At 41.0% G+C, this 12,551-nt stretch overlaps 1 protein-coding gene across 2 annotated transcripts in view; it reads right to left on the bottom strand.

The window, feature by feature from the left end:
• SPOCK1 (SPARC (osteonectin), cwcv and kazal like domains proteoglycan 1) overlaps positions 1 to 12,551 on the bottom strand; it is a 336,819-nt gene that overhangs the window by 9,780 nt on the left and 314,488 nt on the right. For both annotated transcript variants that reach the window (XM_072872906.1, XM_072872907.1), the window contains exons 7-8: positions 7,411 to 7,527; positions 411 to 632 (exon numbers count right to left, since the gene is read on the bottom strand). In XM_072872906.1, coding sequence (XP_072729007.1) covers positions 411 to 632; positions 7,411 to 7,527 — 339 coding nt within the window. The remainder of the gene's footprint in view (positions 1 to 410; positions 633 to 7,410; positions 7,528 to 12,551) is intronic.

Here is a 12,551-nt window from a genome sequence, read left to right as displayed (position 1 = left end):
TGAGAATAGTGTTTGGGGGCCATTTTCATTGTTAAACCATTCTTCCTCTCTTTTCACCAAACTGACATAATGCCAACTCTCCAACTTATCACTTGCTAATTGACTAATTTCTGCATTAATAAAAGAGTAAGTTCTTGAGCTTTCTATCAGCAATAGAGCTTCTTTCTAGACTGTGTGCACTGACACTTACTACTTCTTTGTTTGTTTTAATGATCAAGGGGTATTAATACAGCTCATCTGTGACATTAAACATTGTTACACTATGCCCTTTCACACCAAGGCTGGAGAAAAGAGCTTTTTAACACAGCTGAGTGCCAATTACCAAACTACCCCTGTAAGTAGATCAATCAAACCTGAAACACAGGGAAACCCAAACAACTTCTCTTTGTACTGCAAATTGCCGAACTCACCGCCTGGCTTCTGGAAGCAGTAGCACCACTCATTGTTTGAAAGCTTTCCGTCTTTGAAGGAGTCGCAAGAGTTGAAGAGAGGCTTGACGCATGGCTCATACTTATCCAGATAAATGGCACTGATCTCTGAGGGATCCAGCAGCAGGTCGTAGTTCATGTCAAGTTTGTTGAACATCCAGCCTAAGGAATCCTTACAGATTGGTAGAATGCTGGTGTCAAATCCTGTAAGAAGATAGGCAAATATCCCCAACTGAACCCCAGCACGCTCACTGCACAGGAATCGTTGCTAAGCTGAAGCATTTATCATTTTTTTGGCTGGACTCTGAACATTACCCTCACTTGCCCAAAGCAGAACAGAATTCTAAGACTGAACTGATTGTGTAAAGCCTAAAACCCAAGCACGGCTACAGACTAGAGCACTACTCACACTCTTTAGGACCTGTGGGGTGGGGAGGGCTGAGATTCATAGCTGATTACTGTAATTCAAAGTTATTTCTACTCAAAAAATTCTCACTCTTTTTTTTTTTCCTCTCCACAGACCAAGTGGGTTGGCCTTCTTCCAAGAAACTGAAACATGATGAGAAAAGGCTGCATCCACCGTATTTTCAAACTAGACTGAGCCTGAACGCAACTTAAATCCTGTTTCCCAGACCCGTTTCTAGTTCCCTGATCAAAATCTTTCCTAGTGTGCTCTCAAGTTCCACCTCTCATCCCAGCTTTTCACTCTGCAAAGCCCTGCCTCCTGCGGTGGACAACAAAATGCTTTGCTCTGGACTGTGAGCTGCTGGGGGGAGGCAGGGGGAGAGAAGGGACGAAGCGTCTCTTTTGCTTGCACCACGCTGAAGACTGGCACTGCTTCAGCTGGGAGCTCCAGAGAGCTGCACGTGCTCTTGTATGCCATACCAGCACGATTCGTTCTTGTGGCCTCCAGGACTGTGCAGCAATACAGGATTCTGCTCTTCCAGCGCTTTGGAAACCATCATCATCATTCATTTTAATAGCTCAAATCCTTAAAAGACTGCAGCAGCAGTGGTATCACAGAAAGACCAAGCCATGCATATAGATACCCACAATGTATATGAGATGCATGTTCCAGTATTCTGCAGTCTCCACAAAAACAGTGGCATTGCCTTCTTTCACAAACAAGATAGGGCATTATAAATCCATGCTGTCACTGTATTTTCAATGCTTGGTACAAACAGGGACTAACTTCCAAGTTATCTATGATGCAAGAAAGTATATTTGTAATTTAGAGCTAATAAAGTTGATAATAAGGATATTGCTGTCAACAAGGGCTCAGAAACATGCATACATTGGCTGGGGATTCACAGGCACAGAGCGTACCTGAGCCACGTACCCTGGGCACCTCGTGCTCACGCTGTTCCAGCTGCGAGCGATAACCTGCCTGTGCACTATTCATTCTGCTATGGGCCACGTGGCGAAGCCTGATGGGCTTTTTCCTTTTGCTGCATCTTTCCTTGAAAGAGGTCAAGCTTAGCCTTATTTGCTGTAAGTGTCAAGTCCCATTTCAGGATGCTGCTCTGTTAAAGTGAAACCTAAGATGTTGCTGGAATCACGCTGACAGTTTGTCCAAGCTCTGGAGCCTACCTGCTATTTTAAGTGTTAATCCAAAGGAGGGCAGTGCTTTATGCTGGAAGCTGTGCTTTTTGTGTGCAACTGCAGCTGAAGGTTGTCAGTGACATGGAGGAACAATCGGAAGGGTTAACTAATGGGAAGGTTTATGTCGTTCATAATACATGTTTCTCTAAGAAAGGAAGAAGGTAACACCATTTCCTCAGGGCTAGAGGCAGCTCAGGCAGGGAAGAGAGAGATCACGCTGAACATTTCATCACATTTTTGTGCTGTTATCTCCTCTAACATTATTTAATTGAGTTTGAGCACAGTGAAAAAGAAAAAGGCCATGTGAATAGATGTAGGGAGGAAGCCTGCTTGCCTTGCTGAAGCAATTAGGACTATTGACTTCAATTATTTTATTCATCTGAAGAAGGCAAGCAGGATTTGGTCACTGTGCAATCTCTTGTTAAGTGAAAGGATTTAAGAATCCTTGACTTTGCCTTTACAAAGCACCAAGGAGCAGGACACGCAGTCATGCCTTGTGCGGGTGTGCGCTGTGCCTGATTCCCCTCCACGGGGCAGGTTAAAAGTAGTCAAACAGGCAGGGGTGGATCATTCAATTGCACGCTGGAGCAGGGATCGGTACATGCTTCAGCTATCCCAGTTTAACAGTTTCCAGGGGAAAAAACAGCTGGATTCTGTTGGCTGCTCTTTTCCTGCACAGAAGCCCTCTCTGGTGACGGTCCTTACGCCCTGTCGTGGCACTTACCGCTGCTATGGTGAATAACTACAAGGTCTGTTGTACAACCAGTTGAGTACGGTACATGTTGCTCAGCTCTGTGGGTCTCTAAAGGTCACCTACTAACTGGCAAGGATCAACACAGGGAGGAGGAAATCCTGGCATGAGCTTGCCCCTGACACTGTCTGTGGATTATTTCTAAGTCTTGTTTTCCTCCCTGCTGGGAAGTCTTTATCTGTGTGTCCAACACGCGTTCAGAGATACAACAGCAGCGTGCCCTCAGTACTGATCTGTCTGAGCAGATCACAAGATAGTGACTGATGTGAATACGAAGCTGCTCTGTGACACACCATCAGGGCTTGGATGCGAGACACAATCATGAAAGGTCACTTACAAAGACAGTTAATTACATTAGTTGAAGAGTTTTTGATTGTAATTTCTTATAAACAAGGGTGCTTTCACTGTTGTGACCAGAGTTCCAGATTAGGTTTGTTAAGAGGCCGTATTATTAAGCAGTACTGGTTTATTAGACAGCATGGTCTGGAAGTCTTTAAATATTACAGTGGTAGGTGTGACGGAAAGCCCTTAGCTAGATGGTTATTATCAGTGAAAAGGTTAATTCTTTAATCATCCCTCAATGTGTGGTTGAAGGTGAATGGTAGTATCTACCTCCACTTCATATTGTCTCCTGGTAAAAGCTACTGCCCGTAAATCACCTTTTGCAACAACATTTGCAGTCCAAAACCAGCATGCTCTCGGATGCTCTCGGCACCCAGCAACAGGAATGAAAGCAAAGCGTGCCCCGAGTGCGCAGGGCAGGCTCTGACTTACGGCGTAACCAGGGCAGCTGATGGAAAACGGTTCTCGGAGCTCACTTACCTTCACTGGGAAGTCAACTTGCTGAGGCCAAGAGATGCCGAATGAATTAACTCCTTTTTGGAGTCTTTTGATATACTTGCTTACAAATATGATGCGATATGCTGGATGAAATAAACCACACACTGAAATTCTGTAATGAATTAAGTGCTTGGTTAATAGGCTGGACTTCTAGCACAACAGACCCGGAATAACAGTAACCTCAGTGAGAACTTTTCTGCATTTTTCTGTGTATCAATCAGCTCAGCGCTGCAGTGCCTATGGGGAGAGGCAAGAGAAAGGTGCAGGCTCCGCATCCCTCCTGTTCTTGGCTCCTTGGCAGAGGCTGCCAACACAGATGCCAATTAATGTCAGTTGGGGTGGTGGTTGCTCTCAGTTGGACACCTGCTCACAAGGACCTGGATTGAGACCATCGTGTTTCTCATTCCGACTGACAGCTGTTCAGCATCCTAACAACTTTCATTCACTACAGATCTGGAAGGAAATCAAACCGGTGACCTACATGTAAAAGTCTCATATCCCATTAATATGTAAAATGCTCCACCTCCTCTGAATTAAATGGAATTAAATTAAAAAAAGTCTTTAAGTGAAAATCCTAATTAAAAATAAACACACCTTTATGGCACATAAAATTATTTTCCCCCTTCAAGAGTTGACTTACATGAGCCAGTTTTATTTTATTAAAGTATACTACAATTAAATTAACAGGGGAATAATTAACCTAATTTCCCCCATCACTTAAAATAAAGGAAGGAGAAGAAATGTTCCCCAGAAAAAATCCTTTATATTGCACAGACCTCTAGTAAAAGAAAAACAACTCCCATTCCAACCAAAGAGACTATCAAGATACAATATGGGAATGTTATGAATTATTGACAGGCTCAGGAGCAATTTGAACCTGATCTCACTACCTAATTAGTTTTATTATTTCCTTATGTCAAAGCATGTCCCTGAGTTGCTTATATTATTTATTGAGGAGATTACAATTGTACCAAGCCTGCAGAAGACAAAGTTCCTGGCCTATGGTGCTTTGCTGGGATCTGGCAGATAGTTCGTCGAATGATGGTTTGAGATTTCAAACACAACGACTTGCCCTCATCCTTTTCCTTTCGAGAGAGTTAAAAAAAAAAAAAAAGTGTACTTTTTTTCCTTCACTTGGGGGTGAACTTAATACACTCAAAAAGCTTATTTACACTCACAGAAACATCTTGAAAATTTAATGTAGCACAGAGAAATCTCTGCTGGAACACCTTCTCTAGACAGCTGATGTGTCCGAGGCATCGTAGTCATCGCATCCCACCATCTGTTCCTTTTATTGCCACAGGGGCATACCCAAAACGGATTACTTTGAGGATGTGCATGCCTTTTAAGACTCTACAGGCATAACCAAACCAGTTCAGTTTAATGAAGTGATCAGCCTGGTGAGGAGGGCAACACACGCAGAGCAATAAAAAAAGGGCAATGTGTACATCAGAGTGTATTTCCAGAGCTGTGTGTGTCCTGTTTGCCAGGATTCACACAAATTCTTTTTTTCAGCTTGGGTATATGAACTTTGCTTTGAATTCTGAGACCTGGTTAAGATGTCTTTCATTTTTACAAATGTTTGAAGTCGGAGGAAGCCAAATACTGCCGTCCTTACTCTGTGTGTATTTTCAGTGCTACCAGAGAGAATTGGAGCTGCAGAATTTGGCACATGCAGATTAATTCATGAATACTGTTGCAAACTCTTAAAAAGAAAAACAAGCCCAAGTTTTGTGGCATTCAAAAATGAGTTAGGCATCTTAACTCATAAAGTTTCTTTCTTTTTTTTTTTTTTAACTGACATATAAGAAAATAAGAAAATGTGCCAAACTAAGTCAACAGTCTAAAAATGAACATTGTCGAGATCAAGTGTTTAAGATCATCAAGGCAGCCTTTCATATAAAAGCTGCCAGGAATCAAACTAAACTAAAAAGAGATAACAGCTCCTCTGTGAATCAGAGCAAACACTGCAGAATTACCAGGAATGTTTTTCTCACTGAAATTGCTTCAGCAAAAAAAAAGACCCAACACCTTTAGGAATAAATTTGGTCTTTGGCCGTTGGTAAGGCCCTCATGAGCAGCTCACAGGTCATCTGCATGAAAAACATCTTTTTGACAATCTGATAAAATGAGATTTCATGTGGTTCTGGGCCTAAAGGACTTCAGACAAAGTTTTAAGTCTCTGGTGTTTTCTGTCATGGGGTCTGAAATGAATTCACATCTTGAAGCCATGATTAGCTGTACATCCAGTTGTCTTTTTGCACTATGGTTCGGCTTCCTCTGCATGATAATATCCTTTTTTGGAGTACTGTTTAAGAAATAAGTAGGACATAACGGTTTTAAAGATACTGACTTTGTTGTAAACACTATGGAAAGTAAGGGACATATGAAAAAGATCATTTACACAGAACATGGCTTGTTTCACCACATAGTTTTAAGATACAATTACTTGGCACTAATGAGGTTTTACTATAGTTTTGAGCAATATAGCCTGTGGTATATTCTGTCTCTTTAGGAAGAGGCAATCTGTTGCTACACAAGCTCAGAAGTAGCACAAAAGAAGAGTGGCTGTGGAGACATGGACCAACAGAAAACGTCCATCCTGATGTGCTGGGTCTGCTCTACTGCATGTTTAGCCTCTCCAGCCTCACACTACAGGGAAACTAGGCACTGCGGTCAAAAGAGCCGTAAAAAGGAGCAGTTGACTGAACCCTTTAAATTCTGTGTGTACGAGCCTGGCTTTAGACAGCTTGTACCAGAGAATCAGGGCAGTGAAGTCAAGGTGAGTCACACACCTAGATAAAACTTGTGCATCCTACTTTGCAACCCAGGGGCCCACGTGTTTTGGGACATACTATTTAAAAGGATTAATGAGTCCTTACAGAAAATAAATTCGCATCTGCTCTCTGATGAACATGACCTCTTTTGATGCTGTTATCTGAATCTTTCCCCTCCCTCGTGGGTAAATGACATCAAAATCAGTCATGTTGGCTAAACCCACAGAGAGTAAATGTCCTCTAAACTGTTCATTTTCTTCCTTTCTTAAAAAAACCCAAACATCAAAGGAAGCAAAGATGGTGTTATTAAATACCTGGGACACCACAGGTTCCAGCTTTCCACACCATTTAACTATTCCAGCTCTGTGGCTTCAATGCGGACACTTTTATTATTCTTTCTCTTATATACGGTGTTAGCAAGAAATTGCAAAATAAAATCTAAGTGAGTCCTTTCCAACATTGGCATAATTTTCCTTATGCTTGTATGCCTTGTTTTTGGCTCACGCCACTGACATTGGGTCAGATAATGCTTGGCCATAAACTGGGAGGTAAGAATACACCGCGGTCCATCCCCAAGAAGTGATTTGGATGCAGCCACACTGATTTGGAGGGTCATGGAGTTTAACTGTACAGACATGAACTATGTCATGCTAGTTAACCTCAGGGCTTGAGAAAAGTCCCTGAGCAGTTTTATTTACTAGTATAGATGTGACCTCCATGGCTTTCAGACACAGTTATCTGCCTGATTAACTTGTAAAGGTCTCTCTGTCTCTGACTGCCAGTTTTTAGAGCGGTTTGGGCCAGAGAGAGCACAGAACGACTGCAGCTCCTTTAGAAAACGGTGCAGCTATTTATTTGCAGGATCAGGTCTCCCGCGTATCTGCTTACTCTCCTTGCTGGCACCTGCTTGACATGACATGGTGGCACTAACAGCTGTGCTCAGCTGAACGCTCTCTCAGGCTGCAAAGCTGCCTACAGCCCTCAGTGTTCAATGGGAAAGGTGTTTGCTTACTGCCTTGTGCCGTCTCCGAGCTCGTTGGTTTGATGACACGATTCGCGTCCTCGTGAAGAGCACCGAACCAGTCTTTTAGTCGCGAAGCGAGATTCCTCAATTCTTTGTCTGTGCAAGCTAGGAAAAGAACAAAGGACCAGTCTGAATCAAGAGCACCAGCGAAAAACCTTTCAGCAGATAGTCGATTAGAAAAAACATTGTTTATGGTTGTAAAGGCCTTCTCATTAAGAGCTCTGAAGTAAAAGAGAAGGTTAGGGAAAAGGATGCAAGTTAAAAAGAAAATGTAAGTCATTATGAATTATAAGTTGTACTCAAGTACTTCCTCAGCAGCTGATGTGATTTGTGATGGAAGAAGCAATACAGAGAGCTACCCGCAGGTTCTCAATTGTGAGAGCTATGCGACTATTTAACTTAAATGTTTTCACCTTTTAGGATTTCAGAGAAAAATATCAGTCAGACAGATGGGGAGGAGGGACATACTTGCCTAGACATACTACTCGAACAAGATGCTAGGAATAATTTATAACCACATTTGGCTTAGTATAAGGCTATTATCACAGTAATAGGAAATATATATACTTATTTATATACATAAAAAAGAAAATTGTTATGTCGCACTAGTTCTACTGCAAATGAGACTTAGCCACCTCTGAAGGTTGTCAATTCCATTTTGTTAGCTAGGTAAAACATTTATTTCCTTATAAATTTTTACTGAGAAATATCTAATTTTTCTAGAAATTTCTGCCAAGAGATTAATGTCTAGCTGAAGTAAATATTTTTAAGGAAGGAAGCTGCATTAGTCACCAGTTTCTGTCAGAAAAAATATTCTTGTTTCTGTATCATGTTTAGTGCTTAAAATTCACATGCTCAGACAATTTTATTATTCCTGCTGTGCACTCATTCTACATTTTAAATGACATTTCTTGGAATACAGAGCAAGATTTTATGCCATAGAGGCAGACATCCTTCACAGGGCAAGCCACAATATGTCTTCTCCAATTCACTGCACATTATAATATTCCTCCTTCCACCTTACTGAAGAACAATTGAGTCCCACAGCTTGTCTTCCCAAGTTAAACTCACTGCTCCAATGACTGCAATGAACTTGCTGATGTCTCATGGCTGTGGTGAGTATTTATTTGTTCTCACAGGGGTTTTTTGGGTCAGAAATAACCCTGAAGTTACAAACAGGACATTATATCTTTTTCTAAGTGGAAAGTTTTTTAGCGGGGGGTGGGGGGGGAGGAAGATTTTCCCATTTTTCTGTAATGCTGGAAGAGTTTGAGAGATTTTCCTATTAAAGATAAAAATATGAAGATCACTATCCCACTAAGGCTGAGTCCAGGAAAGGAAAAATCAAGTCTTAAAGAAAAAAACCAACAATTAATGTAAAATAAATGGACGACTGCAATATTAACTGTAAAGTGGCTTACATTATTGAAAGAGCTTATCACTTTATTTTCTCACTTAAATTAACATTGTATTTTACTCATTGTAAACTATCTTATCTTTGCAAGTTAAGACAAAAATCATAGAGTGATAGGATTTTTGAGCCCACCATGCCATCTTTTCTATAAGGAGCATCTCGTGCCGCTGTTGTTCCTTGGCTGTTACTCACAAACAAAGTCTTTTATCAGAGAAAAATCACAACAGAAGCAAGAGTAGAACAAATTCCATCATCCTGCCTGTAACAAGTCCCCATCAGGAGATGTTGCCTGAAGCAGCGTGAGGGTAGGAAGAAAACAAATTTTATAGGTAATAAATATTCAGGAATGAAGTAGCTCTAGATGGGCATGAACCATTTCTTATTTTGTGAATTTAGATCCATAAAGATAAAGAAATTTCCATGATGCACTAATTTCAACAGGAGTTGGGCACCTAGATACGTGTTAGAAGTGATGGAGATACTTCTTTCACACAGGATGGGAGATGCTGTTCCTGCATCCCCTGTTGACTTGTCATCAGCTGATTTTCATCAGACATAATTTTTGTCAAAATATTATTATTAGGCAACTACAGCAACATGGGAGACCATAATAACCTTCTTTTCAATAACCTGTCTTCACAAATGTTTTCTGAGAAGGAGTGTACCGATAATCATATCATCTTTCAGAATTAAAAGCAGGCAGTATCTTTTCTTTCCTTCTGCCAAGTAGCTGTCTTGTCCTTTGAAAGTCAGTTTTGCAAAGGAAAAAAAAGAGAACTGCAGTGCATAACAAGTAAGTGTTGTTTAGCCAATACCTCATACATGACAGGTTATCCGTATGTTCAGAGTATTTCATAAATGTATCTCCAGTCAAAACTGCACACATAAACACAGCTTTGACTACTGATTATATCAAGTGGGTGAAAAAAAAAGGATTCAGTTGTCCAAGAAATGAGTAATGTAGTCTTATTGTGCAAACCTGATACTTATTAAATATTTATTGGGGCACATGACATCTTTAGGAAGCCAAGGCTGGAATTCTGGACTACAAACACCCATTCCTGTGCCTTCCTGGCACCCTCATCATGCCTTCTGTACAGGTACACTGAGCTTCACAGTCAACAAGTCACAGGGAAAAAAAAAATATTAAAGAAAATACCCCCTAGGGCTGTTTTCCTTACTCAGATTTGTGTACTTCGAAATACAAAGACAACTCTAGACACCACAGAAACCTAAGGTCAGTCAAATGCTCTGAGGGATACTGTATTTGCCCTCCAACTTGCAATGCCATCATGCCAGCGCAGTGCCGGGCAGGAGCTTGGAGCACTCTCGCCTCCGCTCCTGGCCTCGGCACCATGCGGAATGGCCTTCCCAGTGCCAAACTAACATCTCTAAAATAAATTTTGCAAAGTGGTCATTTGGTTTAAACTGCATTGACTGGGGAAATTCGAATCCACGCTTTTAAACTGCAATAGAAAACAGGATTGAATGCACGGTGTAAGTGGAACAGAAGTAGATTAATTAATGGTAAATCAGACTTGAAATGATTTCGCTCTATAGTCCAGCCAATCAAACATGTCAGGATCTGTAAAATGCCATTCATAATGAAGTCATTATATTTCTTTTTTGCTTGTCTGTAATGCCAGATGTGTCGAGAACCACCTTTTACCATGCACATGTGCATTCCTACTTACACCAATTCTCTGCCATTACCTGAGTGCTGCAATCCATGACCCACATCAGCTCAGTTATACCCTATGGCTGCTCAAACAGGCACAAGACCCCTGTATCCTCCTGGCATTCCCTAACAATATTTCTCTTGATTTTGATGGAGCAAGAATAGGCTTTCAGCTTCTTCTATGCCGTAGCTTCCAAGAAGACTGCCTCATTCACTCCCTCTCAGGTCAGTCTTTAAAACTGCACCCTGGATGATGCTTTCTCTTGTTTTCACCAACAAGTCTGCAAAATGCCACAAACCCCGAAGACTTCCTTTGGAATTCAGTCTGAGGCACGACTTGACAGTAAGTCCAGAACTGGAGTTTTCTGCATACTGGAGAGTTTTTTTGTGAATAACTGAGATATTCTTTAAGTATGTTGCTTAAGGATGATTCAACAGTGGATATTACTTTGAGGTTCTCTCGCAGGACTCAGTCTTTCTTCAGAAGAATAACTACTGTTTCATGAGTAAAACAGTTCATATGTAGTGAATAATAAATTTCTTCATGAGACTTCAAAAATTTAATACCAAGTTCAGTTAAACTTCTATTCAAGTATTTCATGCCCTCAATCTTACTTTCTCCTGCACATTAAAATAGAGGAAGTATTATTTTACATTTTTTGTATTAAATTTTATTTTAATGCTACCATGCATGGTTAAAAAGATTCTGCCTCTCTGCCTAATGGAACTGCATTCTATTTTATTTATTTTATTTGAACATTTTCAGAAGTCTATAATCATTCTGAATTTGTTTGTTTTGGGACACATTATTTTAGACACTTTAAAATGGATTGACATTCAGAGGACATGAGCTTAACACAAAGACAGGCCTAGCCTCCAGCTGGGTATCTAGGAACCAGAGCACTTTAATGATTTATTTCTGGTGGTAGAGCCCATTAGTTACATATCAAACAATTAGGAAGCATAGCTCTGAGGAGCCCCAGATCTAAGATCCCCATATATAAATTTGCATTAGTAGAAATTATAAAGCATTTTTAAGGCCCCTCTTCATGAAAAATACAGTGCAAATGTACCTCTTTACTATTAATAGAAGTTCCAAGAAACATTTCTCAGATGAGAAGAATAAGGCTGTAGGAGGAATAGATGTGATAATGGGTCTCTTGCTATTTGAAGATCTATAAGGGGAAAATACGTAGGCTGCAAACAATATGGATACTGACATGACTTGAAGCACTGATTAAAAAATCTGGGATGAAGAGAAACACCAAGGGAGGAACTTCTCCCTAGCCCCTCTCTAGCAACTGAAATCTGTCCAGTCAACTGTCAACAACCATTTAAAACTCTACTGCTGTGAAAAAGACACAAGCGCAAACACATGCAAATAAGCATTTTCACTTCTGTGTGTATTTTCTTCAAGAAAAGAGAGTCCGGCTTCAAATCCTTCCCTACACCTTTTAAAAAGGGAAAAAAACACAAGACTTCATCCTTGTTGTTTTATCGATGTCACTGCAAGTTCTGCCTTAGCAACCCTCTGATACCAGGTCCCCACATAACACTAATTCCTGGATCCTTCACTGCTGATGCGCGTCGATGACATCCGTTGCGTAGCCCACGACGTCCCTGCATGCGGCAGGTTGGTATTGCTGCTGAACAAACTGGGATGGTGAGGCAAGTTGGTTAACATCCAGCTTGTCAACTTTATCACAGTGCGCAGTGCCCTGCACCCGACGTGGCAGTGGGACCGCGAGCAGTAGCAGAATCTGTCACTTCTCTCAGTTACGGCAACGTGAAGGCAGGAGGAGGATATATTTCCTGCTGGATCCAGCCGACATCCTCAAATCTGAATCTGCAGATGTTACGAATCATCCTGCAGAAGTCATTTAATAGCAAGCACTGAAAGTGCAGATTTACTCCCAAGGGTGAAGCAATTGGTCCAGCAGTTATTTATTCCTAACAAACTGAAAGCACTGTTGCTAAATACCTATTTTCACCAAGCAGAAAACATTAATCTGACCTAATGGAAAGCCATTAGCATGC

Source organism: Ciconia boyciana, chromosome 9, assembly GCF_034638445.1.
Source record: "Ciconia boyciana chromosome 9, ASM3463844v1, whole genome shotgun sequence".
In the NCBI taxonomy this organism is placed as follows: domain Eukaryota; kingdom Metazoa; phylum Chordata; class Aves; order Ciconiiformes; family Ciconiidae; genus Ciconia; species Ciconia boyciana.
Note: the sequence above shows the minus strand (reverse complement) of the source record. Positions and strands in the feature narration are given on the sequence as shown.